At 31.6% G+C, this 20,023-nt stretch overlaps 2 protein-coding genes across 3 annotated transcripts; one reads left to right on the forward strand and one right to left on the reverse strand.

Annotated features, from left to right (window-relative positions):
• Nucleotides 1–721: 721 nt before the first annotated feature.
• On the forward strand, nt 722–7,371 carry LOC112682913 (beta-galactosidase-like). Its single transcript, XM_025553687.1, has 11 exons — nt 722–1,099; nt 4,073–4,239; nt 4,475–4,625; nt 4,693–4,756; nt 5,242–5,336; nt 5,409–5,601; nt 5,672–6,021; nt 6,087–6,362; nt 6,427–6,564; nt 6,618–6,824; nt 6,926–7,371. The coding sequence occupies exons 1-11, from the start codon at nt 980–982 to the stop codon at nt 7,133–7,135; spliced, it is 1,971 nt and encodes a 656-aa protein (XP_025409472.1). The 5' UTR covers nt 722–979; the 3' UTR covers nt 7,136–7,371.
• A 1,219-nt stretch (nt 7,372–8,590) lies between these two features.
• On the reverse strand, nt 8,591–18,608 carry LOC112682908. 2 transcript variants are annotated; one of them, XM_025553679.1, is made up of 3 exons: nt 18,556–18,608; nt 9,064–9,226; nt 8,591–8,946 (listed from the first exon to the last, which is right to left on the reverse strand). In XM_025553679.1, exons 1-3 carry the CDS (start codon nt 18,591–18,593, stop codon nt 8,782–8,784), a joined length of 366 nt encoding a protein of 121 aa, XP_025409464.1. In that variant the 5' UTR covers nt 18,594–18,608; the 3' UTR covers nt 8,591–8,781. The 2 variants fall into 2 exon arrangements, with proteins under 2 accessions (XP_025409464.1, XP_025409465.1); XM_025553680.1 differs by lacking the exon at nt 18,556–18,608 and adding an exon at nt 10,914–10,988 and having other exon boundaries at nt 8,593–8,946.
• Between the last annotated feature and the right edge of the window lie 1,415 nt (nt 18,609–20,023).

A 20,023-nucleotide genomic window follows, 5' to 3' on the forward strand; every position in this document is an offset into this window, starting at 1 on the left:
TACGATTTTATTTGAAATCGGGTTAAATGTATGGAACAACATTTGAACAACACAGTGAACCAATATTACAATACGTTTTGATGAAAAAGTTTGTACATAAAGGTCGAGGTCGTGTAATGTAAACGATTTCGTTTCGACGCATAATTTATCCAACATCAAACGTTTCAGGTTTCACTGTAAAAGGGGTGAACATTCAGCTAAGGGACACGAGTGATTGAAATTTGCTCGAACCGAAGCAGAAATGTCAGAAACGATGTGCGTTCGGTTCCGATCGGCGGGTATTATTGACGCGTACTGTAATTTTTCTCGTGTTCTCGCCACGAGTGTTTCAAAATGTTCACATCGAGAAACGGACGATCTCATTTGATAGTTAGGCAAAAAAAAAAAAAAAAAAACAACGTACACTGACATCGTACGTCGTGCGGTTGTGAAACGTTTACGGTACGGAGACAAAAGTTTCATCCGGAAGTCGTTGACGCGGTACCGGTAAGCCGAGAGACGTTTGAATCGATCGTTTCAGCTGAACGGTTTTGCCCGAGGAACGCAGACGGAAACGTTTAGGTCCGGAAGGATATCTGCTCGCGGTTTTCCGTCCTGGAAGAGGCGGGAAACATCCGTTGCGTCCGGTTTTGGATACGATGCGTTTCGCGTGAACCGGTGTCCACGTACGCGTAACTCGATTCGACGCAGTTGCCGGTCTTAAGCGTAACTGGTCGTCGGGCGCGAAGGTGAGTGACTCTGTCCGAGCTCGGCCGCATCGGTCAAGACCTGCGCCGCCGCCACCGCCGTCGCCGCCGCCGCCGCCGCCGAGGTACAGACGCGCGACAGGTACACGTAGTCCGATAATCGGCCGACGACTCCTCCTGTTGCGCTCGAGCCGCGCGCACGGTCTTCGGTTCCCCGAGCCAGTTGCCGTTCTCCGGGCGCGGTCGACCGTCGCCGCTCGCCGATCACTCGTTCCCGGACGGAGAAGACGACCATGGCCGTTTCCGGTGATCGTGTCCTTCCGGCGTCCGGCCCTTCGTCCCGCGTCGCCGTCGCGGTCGCCGTCCTGTTCGCAGCCGTCGCCGTCCCTTGGACTCTCGCAACCGCGACCGAGGTGAGCAACCGGCCGCTGATCGTCCGCACTACCGGGCCCGGGTCTTAGCTCTTTCGGCCGCCGTCCGAACACCATTCGGGGAGCTGCTGCGTCCACGATCAATAATACACCAAAATCATTTTTCCAATCGCCGTTACTCGCCACATGTTTATAAACCGTACGGAGGAAGTCGGCCACTGCCCTTTTGATTCCCAGTGCCGTCGCACGCGTTTAAACGCATCTAAAGCTACCGGGGGGGGGGGGGGGGGGGGGGGTGTTTGCCGCCCCAGTGGTTCGAGTCTTGGTAGGGGCGCGATCGCGTTTCTCAACCGAATCGACCGGCTAAGATCATCGTCGCGGGATGAAAATGTCCTCCGTTTGGATTTCACGCGTATCGCGTGCGCCGGTCCTACGATCGTTGTACATTATTTTTTCGTCATTTTTTCCCCCGTCGCTTCAACCGACTCGATTACAATATGGTATTGTTTTTCGTGGTATGCCGTTTTATTTTTAACGGGGTCAAGATTTCTGGTTTGTTTAAATAACGAGTTCTGTAACAGATCGCAACAGTTTTTTCATAGTTGATAATTGTAAAAAGCTCAGTGTTCAATCATTATTCGGACCATGCGTATACGGACGTCGCAGTATTTATGTTCGTTCGGTTAAATTGTCGATTCGTTAACAATAATAATTTATCATTTAAAGCTGCTAAATTCGAAGGATGTTAGGAATTGTTTATATTTTAATAATATTATATTTTCAAATATGTGATACGCGCATGTATACATATATATTGCAGGACGAGTAGTATAGTATAGTAGGAACCTAATATTTTGTATCGTACAGCGAACCTTTCTATTATTGTTTCGTGTTTATCATGACGTTAATTATAATTTTTCTATTAGAAAATAAATATGATTTGTTTAAAATATTTTTCTTTAACGTTTTTTATTCATTTATTTCATTATACATTTTTTCTCACGCGTCATATACAGAGAGAATAACTGTAAATCTGATCTCTATAATCTGTATAATTCAAATGAATTACGAGTTTGTTCTAAAGTGATTTGATCACTCATATATTATGTAAACGCAATATATTAGTCGTAGTCATAAACTAGTAAACGTTTAGACAATTTAAATGCTTTGGTTAGATGACTTGCAAAAAAGTAAATTTCTCGTCAGCTTAAAAATGTTAAAAATAAACGTAAATATAATATATTATTTAAATATTAAAATATATTATTTCTGTGATTTGGACCCTATGACCTGTTTCAATTTTCAACCGCTACTATTAGATAAAATGTAGAGTATACATTAAAAATTCTAATAACCGTGACCATTACTTACAAAAAAATTAGTTAAACTAATTCTAGGTATTTTTATTTCTTTTTATAAAATGATTTCGTTGTTTTATACATGGTTTCTTTGGCGCTTTGCCATTTACTGTTAAATATTGGTTTTAAATTAAAAATAATCGTTAAAAAACAGTTTTATAATAAAAATGCACGTAATGAATGTTATAAAAATACAAAATTTTAATTAGTTATTTGAATAAATTAAAAATAATTTTGATGGAAAACGCTTTTGGTTATTTGATTTTAATGTATATTGGATAAAGAAAAAGAAATTTTATTAAATGTACTGAAATTCTCTCTCTCTCTCTCTCTCTCTCTCTCTATATATATATATATATAAAATGCATTTACATTTATCGAATCATTAATTTATTGCTTTGATATTTAAAAATATATTGTAATACATTTTCACACCTTTCTTGTTTTAATATGGTAATTACTTTAGAAACCACTTGTGAGAATAAACTGTGTTTTGAAGTGAATATGTAATTGTGTATAATTGCCACAAAAAAAAAAAACCTAATTTTTTGTCATGCCCCTATCCATGCAACCTAAGAACGTATAATATAATCAGCTGACAACTATTAACTCATTAATTTTTGCGTTTTTACATTTATATATTTGTATGACTTAAAACAAATTATGTTTTCAAGTATAGTTGATTGATACCTAATGGACATGTATAAGGACATAATATAATCCGTTCGATTATTATTTACTTTGTTACCTAACAACAATTACAACCATTAGCTAACAAATATTGCAATCATTATTATTGTTCCTTGTTAAACTACTAGAAATAATTAATACAAATTACATCGTTTTGTTCATTGTATTCTGTGTCTTCTGAAATACTGAACTATATATTATTTTACAAAGAGTTCTATAGCGTATAATATATTTTTGTCTTAGAAAATAGTTTAGAGAGTAAGTAATATAGGTATACGTATATAGTTAAACCTTAGGCCAATATAAATTGCCGTTGAATTAAAAACACAAAACACGTTTCATGGTTGAAAAAAACGGAATTCTAATACAGAATTTCGAAATCATGTTTATTGTTTAGTCATCAAACTAATAAACATATTTTACAAGAAAGTTTAAAAAAATAAAATTTACACTTGTATTGAGTAAAAATTAATTTAGTTTGGACAAAAAAAATAACGTGATACTGCAAATCGATTGTTTATAAATTATGTATGTTAAACAATTGAGGATATAACTAATATAGTGCGAAATCCCGAATATTCTCTGAATCAACTAACAAGATATTACGACTAACCGAAATCAAAAATTTTTAAATTGAGGTTACGGTTAAGGTTACGGTTTCTTATTTTTTTTTTTTAATAAAGATTCCAGTTAAGGTTAAGGTTCCTAACACTTAAAGGTTAACCGGTTTATTCTAGTTTAAGTTTTAGTCCCTGGTTTTTTGCAACCCATTTTCATTGAAATGTCTACTAGTAACGTATTCTATTGTATTCATTTAAAATATACAAGTAATTATTACATACTAATTTATATCATTACATAAATAACGATTCATTTTTCTTTATGGGTTTCACACTTTTGATATCATAATACTCGTATATTTATAATAAAACAAATCGATAATAAATTTATATTTGTTTACTTTTAGACAAGCAAGCCATCTTTTACTGTTGATTATGTCAGAAATGAGTTTTTAATGGACGGCAAAGTATTTCGGTTTATCTCGGGCTCATTACACTATTTTAGAGTACCTAAACCTTATTGGAAGGATAGGATTCAGAAAATGAAAGCGGCTGGTTTAAATGCTGTATCGACGTAAGTGAATTGTCATTGAATAGCATAAAAATTAAAAATGTAGAAATATCTATGTAACAACTAAGTGGTTATTTTTATAACTAATAATTTGTTATTATACATATATTATGCGTATTTTCAAATTTGAAAGTTGTAAAATTGAAAATACTTTAAATACTGTATATAAATTTTTTTTTTGTTAAAAATATTATGTGTTATTTGAATATATTTACTATAGTAATAAATGGGAATTTAGATATGTAGAATGGAGTTTACATGAACCGCATCCAGGTGTATATAATTTTGAAGACATGGCCGATTTGGAATACTTTTTACAATTAATAAAGGAGGAAGGAATGTATGTATTGCTTAGACCGGGACCATACATTTGTGCCGAAAGAGATTTTGTGAGTACTAAGTCTCAGCTAAACATAAATTAGAAGCTTAGTTCAAATTATTATTGATGTATTTTAGGGTGGATTTCCATATTGGCTGTTGAATGTTGTGCCTCCAAAACGTCTTAGAACTAATGATCCAAGTATGTCGAGTAAAGTTTTTCTTATGACCAAGTTTTTATCAGCATAATACACAAATTTAGTGTTAATAAATATGATGGTATTTTATTTAATATTGAAATAATAAGCAATTATTCTAAAAAAATAAGAATACATAAAATAATTTATAATTTTCATATGCCATTATTTTTACAAGTATTCAATTTTTATGTTAATTATATACTTGGATAGGAATCAAAATTGATTTAAGTGATTAAAACTGCGAATGGTAAAACAATAAAGTGCATAAATATATTTTATAAAATTGATTAATTTTATAAGTCAATTTTTATTATTAAAAGCTATCTCATATAACTTACAAGTAGGATTATTTGTTTTAAATGGTTTATTTCATTTTTTTTTTTTTTTTTTTTTTTTTTTTTTTATGGATAATAAGTAATTTTAAGTAACTAAAAATCAATCACGTAATTTGTAATTTGAATAATAATTTTTTTGTGTTAAATTTAAGGTTATAAAAATTACATAACCAAATGGTTTAATGTTCTAATGCCAAAAATTGATCCATTTTTGTACGGAAATGGAGGAAACATTATCATGGTTCAGGTATAAAAAATAAACCCTATCATATTTTTATAGATAATTTAATTTTTATTTATTAGCTTTTTTTTTTAATAGGTAGAGAACGAATATGGTAGCTACAATGCATGTGATAAAGCTTATATGTTATGGTTACGTGATTTGTTTAAAAGTTACGTAGCACACAAGGCCTTACTTTATACAACTGACGGGTGTGGATATTCGTATTTCACATGTGGTTCTGTGCCTGAAGTTTATGCGACTGTGGATTTCGGTGCTTCGACAACAAATGGTAAGCATTATTAAGCGGAAGTGAATAACACATTTTTCGTGATCAATTTATTTTGAAACACAATTTTCAGTTTCTCAATGTTTTAAATATATGAGGTCGGTTCAAAAGAGGGGGCCATTTGTCAATTCTGAGTACTATGTTGGTTGGTTACCCCATTGGCAGGAGCCAATGCCTTTAGTGAGCTCTTACGAATCTGTGAGAGGTCTAAAAGACATGCTGGCTTTAAATGCATCGATTAATTTTTACATGTTCCACGGGGGTACCAATTTCGGATTTACATCTGGTGCCAACAACTATGAAACAATAACAAATTCCCTCTATTTGCCCCAAATGACCTCATATGATTACGATGCTCCGCTAAATGAAGCTGGAGATCCAACCGAAAAATACTTTGCAATTAAGAACTTCCTCGAAGAAGCTGTAAGTTTTCTAATTTTATTTTTATAATGATTTTACGTACCTATTTAATGTGTTTTGTGCTGAAGAATTATGTTGTGTCAAACGAAATATCACCAGTTCCAATGCCAAAAGGTAATTACGGAAGATTTACGATGACGCCATTGGTAAATTTGTTTGAAAAAGTCACGCAACGGATTAAACCGATTGAAAGTGATGTTCCGTTAGCGTTCGAAAATATGGATATTGACTCGGGATTTGTTATGTACGAGACGATTTTGACAAATGATCAAAAAAACGTCACCACTCCTGTTAATTTAACCATTAGCACAGTTAGGGATCGAGCATACGTATATCTAGATAAAGTACGTAAACGTTAAATAATTTTAATGATAATAAAACGTACTCTATAGATTTATTTCGCTCTAGGTACAAGCAAGTATTATTACTCGGAAACAAGAAAACATACCGATAAGTTTAAATTTAGACAGTTCGGTTCAAAAGTTAAGCATTCTTATAGAAAACCAAGGGAGAATCAACTACGGAAGTTTTATTGAAGACCGAAAGGTAGGATAGTATTTATTTATCCATAATTCACTGAAACCGTTACGTACGTTTAGGGAATTCTTGATCCTGTTACGCTGGGGAGCAAAGTGTTGGGCCCGTGGAAGATGATACCATACCCTCTGAACGAAACGTCTTGGCTTACAATGTTTGAACCGCAAGAACACGTCACGTTGCCAGCCTTCTATAGAACTCAATTTACATTTTCAAACAATTTAACGAACATTTATGATACTTATTTGGACACCACTGGGTGGAAAAAGGTTCGTTTCTGACAATTACAGTAAAAACTAACTAGAAATATTTTTATTCATTTGAATAACGAATGAATGATTTTTTATACTTTTTTTTTTTTTTTTTGCAGGGCGTGGCATTTGTGAATGGAATTAACGTTGGTCGATACTGGCCAGCGGCTGGACCTCAAATAACTCTTTATGTCCCTGCTACATATTTTATTCCATCACCCGGTATAAACACTGTCGTAATGTTGGAACTCGAAGGGGTTCCACAGGATTTATCAATAGCGTTAATTGACAAACCTAAATTGAATGGTTCCATTGATTCTTTGATTTGACAGTTATTAGCACTGACCCTTTGAAGTCTTTTTTTCTAATAGTGTGGAAATTATTTCAATTACATTGAATTGATATCATTTTTATTATACATAGGAATTTGCTGTAGCGCTATAAAAACTATATGAGAATAAAATTGAGGTTGTTGTTGCTATTATAACTATGCAATATATCAAACCTAAAAATGAATGTTAAAACGTAGCTTATAAGATAATAAAAGAGTAATTTGTGATCTTCATTTACTTTATTTATTAAGAAGATTTAAAAGATCAATTTATTTATTGTATTTTTTAATATTTTATTAGATAAATTTATAGAACGAAAAATGGCATAAATTTATAGTGTTGTTAATCTAATAATAAATATTTATTATAATACATAAATTATTTTCATAGATATTTCATATAATATCTATATATAATATAGATTTATTTAAAAACATATGTTTATATGGTGTGATAATAAACTTAACTATACTGTCTTTTTAAATTGGTATCCTGGTAATAATCAGTTATTCGTAATACATTTTCACATAGAAAAATACTGTATTTATTTTATTTCATATTCTAATTATATTGAAGATGGTTAAGTATTAAAAAAGTTGAATATGGTTATAAATAAAAAAAAAAAATAATTTACTGAAATTATGAAAGAATAAGTGTAAAAACAACAGATGGCGTTCAATTTTAAATCGAGAAATTTATTAGTGTCTATTTTAAATTTAAAAATCATGTTAAATATAAGTAAAAAATAATAGTAAGGTCAATTTGAAAAGAAAAAAACACCAAGTATACAACTTTCGTAACTAACACGATTCAATAAAACGCGTATTTATTGAGAATAATTGAAATAAAACCAACATAAAGAGGAAACAAATGAGGACAGATGACTGTGAACCTGTAAACTGTATACATTTAAAAAATGCAATGCAAAACTTATATGTCATAACAAAGTTATATAATTATTAAAAAAAGTTGTGGTTATACTGAAATACCATATGGCAATGAAATTATTTCAAGTTATAGAAACTACAAGAACACAAATTATATGAGTGAACTTATCCAATTATGTTTCAAAAATTATACTGTCAACTACAGTCCGAGAGTCTTGTTTAAGATTAGATTATAAAAACTATTTTAATGAGTTTGTAAGACTCGTTATTTATAAAAATTAGCGGATTTTTATGTGAAATACATTCCTATAATTCTACTTGTAAAAATCTGTTACAGATTCATTTTAATGGTATATTCACAAATATATACATATTTATATTGTATTAAGTATTGAAAAATGATAATTTTATAGATTTCAACTTTATACCAACACAATTACTCACCAAATTCCCATATCATCACAATAGTGTACATTTTATAATGTAACATTCATAGTTATTTGTATGCAATGTTATGTCTTACAATGAAGGGATAAAAAGGAAAGTAACAATTGATACTAGTTGAACAATTTTATTTTAACTATTCATATAAATATGCGTATTGAATACATATTAAAAAAACAAAAATGTTTTGAACATATAGTGCTTTTGTAAATGTCCTATGGTTGTGTTATATATTTATTGTTGTAATAATCGCTACAATTTGTTTTTTGTGTCATTATAAGTTTACTAAAAAACATAAATGAAATATTATTTTCAATCGTGTACATGATGTTCACCGTAGTTGTTCGACACAGCCCTGCGTAGTCCCATTAAAGCGCTGATGATTTCGGAGTTTCTCTTTTTGTTATTTATGTTGGAATCCGATGATCTTACAGCGTCGTTCGCTATACTGTCATCTGGAAATTTTCTTCCAGCATTCTGAAATTATAAATTACGAACAACTCGTGAAATCCCATAAGTATATATGGTTTAATATATAATATTATCTATAGTGTACAAAGGTGATAATTATTATGCAACAAAAATATACTAAACCAGTAAAAGTTTGTTATCGGCCAATGATGATTCATCGAAATCAATATTGTAATTATCGTCAGGGATGTATAATGGTCGAAAACGCCGTAACGAATAACCGTTGATCATGATGATAAGGTACGTCAAGCAAATAAACACCAGTAATAAATGACCCAAACGTTTCCTGAAATTAATAAATAAATTTTAATATATTATATGCAGTGGTTTAAAGCAATAAGGGTGTGTTATGCACCGTCGGTTGATTCCGTCGGCAGTAACGTTTTGAGTTCGTCTACACGGAGTAGGAAAAGAAACACAATTTTCAAACACGTATATTGATTATCGTGTTACAGAAAGATTTATTTGCTTATTCACAAATTACAAAACATATCAATTGAAACGATTCGTTCGAGACGTGTATATGATTAAATTGGTAGGACACGATTGCCGACCTGTTCGGTTTAAACAGGCTGAAGGCAGACGGTCGTCGCTCACATTATTGCTGACATTACTACATTATAAATATTTATTCATATTAATATTCATTATTAATATAGGAGTTTCTAACAGGTGTGTTAGGATATAGTTTAGATACATCGATACGTTTTGTTAGTTATTTTATTTTTTAATTATTAATACTACTACGCGGTAAAAGTAATTTATAACGACATCGATAAAGAAATTCGACAACGTCTTGCGGCCTCAACAAAAATCGGCTAAATTATTTGCACACAATAAGATAAAATTTAATAAATTATACGACATATTTGATACTGATCATATTCAACGGCATAATAAAATTAGCTTATATTGTAGTTTAATCGTGGCCAGAAATGTAATGGGGATTTATTTTTAATAAAACATCGATTTTTTGAACAAATAATTTTACCTTTTTACCCGTGTCATACGTCTAATCGAACAAGGGAAACGGATTTAAAGGAGAAAAATAAACGTGTCTTATACTTAATGTATACATTTTTTGTATTTTTTAGTCACTTATTTACCTTAATTATATTTATTTTCTTATCAAAATAGAAGTATACATACATTTAATGAAAACTGTTCAAAATATGCAATCAAATTAAGATAACAGTAAATATATGCACAAATATGCAAATGCACAGTTTCTAGTAGTATAATAAGTGCATAATTACTACTTTTAGCTCAAGTACCTTTTAACAATAAGTAAAGCACATTAAACATAATGAACCAGTCTCTTATAAAGAATGATTTTTATATAAAAAGCTCGTAATCGGCTTGAGGAAACAAAAATAAAATAAAAATAAAGCTCTCTAGTCAGTAGTTTACAGATACCCGTTTGAAGCTTCAATTAAATAACAATGCCTCTGGCAGACCATATGTACAATTAATAACCTACAATAAGATCAAATTATTTTTAAATCTCGTAAAGAATTAAAATCCATTGTCAATAAATTTTAAAACCTAATTGTCGACGTGTGCTGAAAACATTTTATAATAATTCAACTACTTTGATTTTATAATCCATGTATCAAGTGGTAATAACATTTGAATTGATTATTCAACGCAAACCCAAATTTAAATTTTATATTTTATTTTAAAAAGAAAATTTTCAATTTATACATAAATTATTTGTATAATAAATCATTAGAATATATATATTTATATATTTATAAGCCGCATGTTTACAGATATAAAATATTACATAGAGTGAAATTCAAAATAGTAAATGATTTATATTAAATAATAATATTAATAAATTAGTTACGAGATGCATTCGATTTAAGAGAAAAATTATACAAAAATGATTGGTTTATACTTGTAATCAGAATAAAAAAATTAAAACATCGCACATAAATTGTACACATTAATATAATAATTGTTCTACTTACATGTTTTGATTTTACTGTCCTCTGAAATACTAATTTAGTTTCTTAAAACGGACAATTTATATACTAATATGGGTTCGGATTACATAACAGTTTATATCATTTTTTGTAAGTTTAATTCTGTGAACTGGCCGTAAACATTTCAACAACAGACATTCCATAGAAGTTCATAAGCAGATAGTATGGAGTTGGAATATCCAACGATTTTTTAAATTTTTTTATTTATATAATACCGTGAATCTCGTTATTTTATTTGCAAATGGCTTTCTTATTGTTTTTCTTTTTGCATTAAAACATGATAGCTTGTCACATACAATTCATCGGTATAATTTTGTATTTAATCAACTAATTTCATAAGAATGTAGCATCTCTATTGTACTGCATATTAAATTATCATCGTTTCGGTTAAAGTTTTATAATATTGCGCAATGTCTTGGAAAAACAATCTATTTCGTATTTATTCATTTATTCATGACTTCATCAACGAGAATAGTAATTGAACATGAAATTATTTTCATTACATAACACATCGTAATTCGTGTAATATATGAACATGAAAAAACCTCAGATTGTTTAGTTAATATATCCCAATATTTCATTTCAGATACTGTTATTTTAATATTATGCATTATAAATAAGATTTTTGGGCGCTCTCGAGCGTTTCCGAATTTTTTAGAATGAATTCATAAGTCGAACGATAAACGGATAAATAATACAATAACTTACTGGCTAATTGATGGTAATTCATATAATTGGTTTATATTGTAATATGGTTACACGTCGTAATATTTTTGCGTACAAATGTTTATATGTAATAAAAGTCCTGCGTGGTTATATAAGAATCGCGCAACGGTTTTACTTAATTTAATATAATATTATGAAGGTACTTTTTCTATTTATAAGCGTAGGGTTGTCCTAACACTGTTATTTATTTTTACGGTGAAAAATTCAAAATGTCCAAGCTACGTACAAAGTTGTATACATTATGTACTTCAATAGTTTATGAGAAGTTTCGTTAGTCAAATAATACTGTAAAGATAATTTAAATGAAATGAGCATGTTGTAAAAAAAAATTGTTTACTCACGGTGTTAGAATTTTTTAAATTAATAATTTTATCAAAGAAATAAATGCGAAAATTAAATTATGAAAATTATAAAAATAATAATGCCATTTTATAATATTTTTTCTATACGGGTTGGAATATTGTATAGCCAACAGTGACGAAATTACGAGGGGGAAGGTTTGAGGTGTGGTATCTTTCCCTTGATTTTTTTTTTTTTTAATTCCAGAGCACCACTTTTATATATTTATTCAATACTAGATTACTATTTTAATAATATTATATTATTGTATAGAAATAATGCAAAAAAAAAAAAAAAAGCCTGAATTCCCTAGCTGTATACACATTATTTACAAATAAGATTATACAAAATATTTCAGTACTTCTGTTACAGAATTGGATAATATATTTTATATTAAATTGAATCGTGGTACAAAATTAAATCTCTAAGCGATTGCATTTTATTTTATCGTGGAGCATGGTAGGTATGATATTGTGTAAATAATATAATAGGATTTGATATATATATATATATATATATAATGAAATATAATATACATTAGTTACGTCTAATAATGCAAGACTACTATATTAATTATCAATTAAATTTAAAGGCTCGGTTACACTGTGCAGCTGAATGCCATTTAGCATGGCCATCGGTAAATACATATATCCACATAGGTGTTGGCATTTAGTAGTTTAAATGCCGTTTATTTAAAATATTTTGATATGTTTTCCGAAGACGATATACTTCGCTGACTTTTGTACATATCCAGATGGAATATTATATTTTCAGTACGAAACATAACTACTTTTTCAGCTCGGAGATTATACTTTATGTCTATTTACTTTTTTTATCTCGTAGAACCGATTAAATGGTGTTGCTATGTTGGCAGTCTACAAAAATATTGAAATTGATCCAGAAAAAGTTGTCAATAAATTAGGATTAAAGCTACATAGAGTGGATCTTTTATTGCGAATTTACTATAACATTACATAACATTTATTATAAACTTTCGCAGTTACCAATAAAATACATGTACTTATTTCTAATGACAATATTTAAATATGTATTATGTAATTATTTTTTTCAATGTGTGCATGAATTTTTAAATTATTTTTAAATGTTTTTACATTAAACATGTCACTATGGTAATATTAAGAGGTACTTATACATCCAAGATACATTCATTTTATTTTATTTTATTTATTTATTTATTTAGGGGGAGGAATAATTTAATGTGTGACAATTTCATCCCTCCCTACAAGCATAACCAAATTACGCCACTGATAACCAGCGGTGGGGAACGCAAGGGGTTAAGTGAATGTTTCCGTTAGAAAATGTTGGTCCAGTCGTCGACCTTGAATTATCGACCAGCTCAAAATACAATTGATAGTATAATAGAGTATTATCATATTTGTTATATCGGTGTACCGTTATTATCAGTTTGATGTCGCGTGCGTATGTAATGTTTTGATAGTTATCAACATGACTTCCTAACGTCGCGATGCGTCATTGTCAAACACAATATGCGCGCATAAAGTTTTGAAGGTCCCGAATAACAAATTTATCGATATAGAAAAGTTTCGGTCGGCTAACTTCACATGCCGGTTTACAAAAAAATAATAAAAAAAAAAAATTCTAGTTTAACAGAATTGTACATCTGCTCATTATTATTCATAGCCGCTTAACGCCATACTACGATGCCGTGTTCAAACGTACTATTAGCAATGCACTCGGTACTTCGAAATTACTGTGCATCGCAAAATTGTTTTATTTGTAATTATATTCATGTCGACTACGTAGCGTTCGCGATCATTATTAATTGCAAGCGGAAAATTCATGGAGAAAATATCATTACAAAATATCATCTATGTCGGGGACGACAACGCGTTATGATTTTTCACTTTATCTTCGCTGTTCGTAAATGTAAAAAGAATACGTTTGGCTGGAACGATCTCCTAAGTTATGTAATAACTCGATTTACGAGCGTATCTTATAGATAAGACGTTGTTAGTTACAGAATATAGTGGAAAGAGGTGAGGCGTCCAATGTATTTAATGTACCACTTTGCATTTTTGGATTTACCACTAATCCGACGGTACCGTTGAAGGTTTTTTTTTAATATTTTTATCCGTCGAGCTGTACCAAATATAATCCCCTGAAGTTAGGTTAGGTTAGGTTAGGCTAACTTTTTATCCGTTTTTTCGATAGAGAGTTAGATGGAAGGGATGATATATAAAAACGTTGAATGCTTCTCTTTTACGGCATGTATTCTATGAGTATTTTGTATAATACGAGTACATAGTAGATGAATCATATATATATATAGGCATATTATAACATTGGGAGTAGGATTTGAATAAGTCATTCTTGACTCCTCCAACTCACTTCTCTATAACGCCAAAAAAATTATACATGTACCTTTACGCTTGTAACAAAATACAACGATATAAAATAATTTGCATAAAGATATAAGCTTTTTAATTTAAAAAATAAAATAATCAGATGGCAGTATGATAACATAGTATTTCGAAATCATATTAAGTAATATACACCGGGTATGGGTCCGACAAACAGGGTTCGGGTCATACGGGTGAGTTGTTTTAATTATTATTATTTAATTCGATCAAATCCTTAAGTCGCCAAGTTTTTGTTTTCAAACCAGCCATTTTTATAGTTAAATTGTTGTTTTTAAATCTGTCTCCGGTATACACTATTGTGTAACGCTAATCATGCGCGTAGTAATTACATAATACAACAGGCAAGTGATATGAATAATATATATACACGCAGGGTAAAAACAAAATAATTATTGTTCATACTGATTTTGGACAGGACCTTTTATAATTATTAAAACTGACAGCAGGAGATCGCTGCGGGAATTTATATTAAATAATTATAAATAAAATTAAACAAGTCTCTTTTGTTTGACTGAAATATTTTCCGAAACCACTAACTCGATTATACACGTGGTTACTTGAATTTCGTAAATAATTTCTTAGTGGTGGAAGATATATAGAAATGATTAATTATGTAATAATATCAACTTTGTAGTAACGTTGTAATTTTAAGTATTATTATTGTTATAACTGTACAATTGTAGGCGAGGGAGCAGGCACTTATTGTATTTTCATGTATCACTTTGTACTTGAAAGTAATATAGGTACTTTTCTGACGACACTGTTCAATGTTTGCTCCATTTTTCCTCTGTTCCAAACATTCCCCAGAGAGTATCTCCATGTCACCCTCTATTCAATTTTTGGTCTTGAGGGAGTTAGTGGAGAGGAGAGAAAATCGACCATTGTGTTTGGACGTTTCATTATTCCAACAACACTATGTTAGATATTATAAAACATTTTTTTCGCACAGTTGTTCCGAACATACTGCCTCCCCCCAAGGTTCTATGTATTCTGTTTCCTTAATAATAATAAAGAAACGGAAGTCATAACTTCTTAAACATTTTCATAGCTGAAATAAAATTATCCTTATATAATCTGGTCTGCGAATTGAGATTTCTGTCAGACACCTAGCTTGTACGTGTGTGATCATCTGTACCTTAAATCTTATTTGTTATAGTATTTGATGTCCAAAACTAACTTACTTTTTTTACTAAGAAAGTAATTATTGGGTATTTTTGCACTTTGCGCATTGTACTAATAACGTTTCGTGTACCGTCGCGATTGCCTACGGAACATGGTAACCATTTTAATACCGTATGGTTTCGTTCATAAACATTACCGGCGCAGCTGAACCGTTGCCCGCATTTTATATGAACACATTATTTCCCATGAACCTACGGTGAAACGTGTTACCGAGCATAAAAATAATTCATAACACAGTTGTCTATTACTTGAGATGTTATCTAAAACGTTAGAGATCGTTCAAGTAATAACGCATATTTTTATTAATAATAATATTCAAACGTCATAATTTATAAGGCGTGGAGAATTTTTCTTAGTCTAAAAATTCAAATTCAATTACGAAATGAGACAATTGGGCCGGTATGTTAAGTGTTGGGGTTAAAACGGAACTGTTTCGTAGTTAGAGAAACAGAACGTAATAATACGTTGAGACATACCCTGTACCTTGGAGTATTATCCAAGCATATATCATCCATGCACGTGTATCGTTATAATATTGTCGTTCAAATAAAGTTATTGTATTTAACTTTCGTACGAAACATTTTAATTGGAGACGAAAATAATATTTTTAAGTAATTTGTTAATTTCACATACAATACACACACTGTTGAATACTTAAACACTCTGTCAAGCGACTTGTAGCTCATATACATTTAATCCAAAACTCAAACGTGATCTATTAGAATAGTATGTTTAATTGCGTTCAATTCACTTCGTTTATACGTGTAATTTATATATCTTAAAAACACTGACGACGTTTAAAAGAATCAATCTACGTGTATAAATATTTATTTATTCATTCATCAACTTCGGGTGGCATTAACTATTTTTAAAGTGTTTACGGTTAATATGATCGAAATCAGCGTGTCAAGTGAACTAATGGTACAATTTAATCTAAATCTTTCTGAATCAGTTCACGAATGAATTATATGTTTGATAATCGTTCGAAAAGTCATGTTGTCGGTATTTTAATATTATCTGAATTATTCCTTCGTAGTTTTATATTCTTAGAACTATATTGTATTGATTATTTCTTAGATATTCACGAGTATTGAACATTTGTTTGGGCCCATATCCTAGCGATAAACGCAGATCGGCTCACATTATATAACTATCTCTTTTCTTGTATTGTCGCCCTGTCAGCGCATTTTTATTATCAAACAAACAATAAGACGAAATTTAAAAGCTAAATAATTCGGTTAAAAAATTCAATAAAATCGTAAATTTTATGCGCATGTGTCGTAATTACACCTGGAAATGTATATTGTGTATTTTTTTTTTTTTTTTTTTAAAGCGCGATTTCAAAATAGAGGGTCTTTATAGTGTATAGGCTATAATTCTGAATGATTAAAAAAAATCTGGTTTGAACATAATTCACGCAAACAAAAGTGTTTTTCTCCCCTTAAATAGTGTAAGTAAATATAAAAGTATACAAAAAAAAAAAAACCTTCCTGGGTAATATTTTTTCTTTCGTCTATTACTCCAACTGCGGTATGGCCATTTTTTTACCTGTTGATTATCACAATAATACTTTTTAATTTTTTTTAAATTTTTTTCAAGCTTAAGCGTGTTAGCAACGTATTGTTATTCTGACACATCTAAAAAATTCACACACACACATTCGATTTTTTTTTATATGTACGTTATTTTAAGTTAATTTAAGAATTCTAAACGATATACTATTTTCGATTGAACATATTTTAAGTACTTATATTAGTTAAATTGTATAAATTACGATATAATTTTTATTCGCATTTTTTTTCAAATTTTTCAACGTAGTATTTTGTATTTTATTACAATACGTATAATTCAAACATTAGTTCCATAACAATTAATTTTTTTACAACGATTTTGTAAATATTTTATTAAAATTTATAACGATTTAGGAGTTAGTTCATTGAGGCGAAGGCTTCGACCTTTGATTAAGTCTGTTGTTTATGATTATGGATTATTTCGATGATTACAGGACGTCATATTATTACCGTAACATAACTATTTGCATTATATTATTTACAACAGTAGAAGTTATTTAATTTGTAATGTAAACTTTTAGTACTATGGGCAATGTCATTACCATCATTACCAATGGTTAATAATTCGTTATTTGTATGGCGTGATAATTTTTCATCGTGCATTTTATTATTTTGTCGTAACGCCCGTTGAAATCTCGTCAACTGGCAGCTGCAGTTATTAGGGAATTCACCAAGTCGTTACATAATAATAAATGGCACATAAAATATACGAAAATACACGTATAAATTTACAAGTAATAAGTAATAGCTACACGCTGCGTGAAATCGGTGAAATTAAGATGTACAGTACCGAGATGGAATTACGTTGCGGGGTACGAATCGATTATATTTTCCTGCGTTCAGTTTTTATCGCGACGCCGTGTTATGCTGGTAATATCGTAATGATTTAAAATCGGACTCGAGGTTACCGGGAACGGTTATATGTCTTTAAATCAATTACTCATAATATTATAAACAAATAATATTACCTCTCCAATCCTCGTGCCGATTTGCCTGTTGGGCAAATCGTGGTTGACGTCTGAGGTACAAGATATGGTGACAAATTTTGTATTTTAAAATAATAATAACTTTTTCTTTAACTCACTATTGTTAATTGTATTTAAAATTTTTCAACATATATTAACACACGTATTTAGAATTATTTTCAAAATTAAATTAAATCATTACAAACGTTTACAACTAATTACGTTTTGTTGCATAGACGATCTGCGTAGTATTTTACACTCGTCTATGACTGTACAAAAAAACAGTTGGAACGCGTCTCCGCGCGTGACTAAAAACTGAGCTCCTTATATCTAATGTTATGTATGTGTGTGTGATATATTATCGTTATATTTTATTCTATTCAATAAATTATCATTATCCTTAATGGCTAACAGTTCTTATAATTATTTTATTATACATTACATTTGAAAAATATATGATTGCTTAGGCGCGCATATCATTACAATATCGTTTGTCTTGAACACCGTTTCGTTTATCCGCGCCGGACTACACGTTTCAATATCGTATACATTATGTATAATACGTACATTTAAAATTATATACTTTACACGCGGAACTTCACTGCTGCGCACGAGATGTCGGCGTGACGAGTGCGTACCTACATAAAATGTACGCTGCAACAGGCACGTTATTAAACATGGTTCTGCACGTCTTCGCGTCACTTACCCCTTTCCTACGGGTATACCTTGTACGCGGTATCACGTACAGACGGTACAGATGCGCGTGTGTTACAGTGACGCGTGCAGTTTATTATCGGACGATTAAGTGGCCGGTTTCGACGTCATATTTTTTTTAAATTTTTTTTTTATATACATTACCGTTCCGGTGTGTCGAGCTCGGCCGCCGCACGCGCAACGACGGGAAAAACAATAAAACGAAATTTATTCCAATACGTGAATAACGCGATATGATCGTAATAGTATACAATATACGATGTCCGACGACGATGCCGAGGACGTAATCGAGTCTCCAAACACCACGTCGGTTCCGGGTCCGTTACGTTTACGGGCTCTAATGCGAGATTACATTATTCACGCATGCCGCCGCGCAAGGATCGGAAAGGCGTGACCGGACATCTGCTTTCGCATGGCCAAAAATCCTCGTCACCTGGTACCGCGCCCCCGAACCTACCCGATAGCAACGCTTGTACGTTATACGTACGTGTGTGTCGTCCTCGCGGGTACAACACACCTACCTACGGAGTTTATTTATATTTAGTTTTGTTGTACGCTGGTAAAACGCGTGTTGTCCGAACGTAGAGCGCAAGCAGTGCGGGGCTCGAAAAAAGAGAGAGTGCACAGGGAGGGATGGTGAGAAATAGAAAAGGAAACGTCCGCGAAATCCTCTCCGAAAACACCGCGAGCACGTGATCTATTGTCGGACGAACCCTGCCGATTCTCACGGTGCCCCTGCGATGGACCGTTAAAGCGCGCGCGCGCGCGCACACATATTTCATATAATATAATATAAGGTAGTAATACGTAATAATAATAATAATAATAATAATAATAATAATGCCAATAGGCATTTATCGGTATAAAGCGGTACAATACGCGTTCGCTTGTACAATACGCCTATACCATTAACGTTTCCCCGTTCGCCGTCGGAGTTTTGTCTTTCGCAGTGCCTACTATGTGTTAAAGCAATGCGTATTGGCACGTCGCGATATCGCATAACATTCCGGGTGATGCCCGCGGTTGTGCGCCGACATAATATTTTGTTCGAATCGCGTTATGGCCGGTTGGTTGGGTGTTCTGAAAGGGAACGGGACGAAAATGAAAAACCCTAATAGAAAACGGACGACTAATTGATATACAATAATAATCGGTTGTCGATCGCGCGCAACCGCAACGAACAGCGCATACTTACG

The sequence above is a fragment of the Sipha flava genome, unplaced genomic scaffold (genome assembly GCF_003268045.1).
Source record: "Sipha flava isolate LNK unplaced genomic scaffold, YSA_version1 214_pilon_pilon, whole genome shotgun sequence".
NCBI classification, from domain to species: domain Eukaryota; kingdom Metazoa; phylum Arthropoda; class Insecta; order Hemiptera; family Aphididae; genus Sipha; species Sipha flava.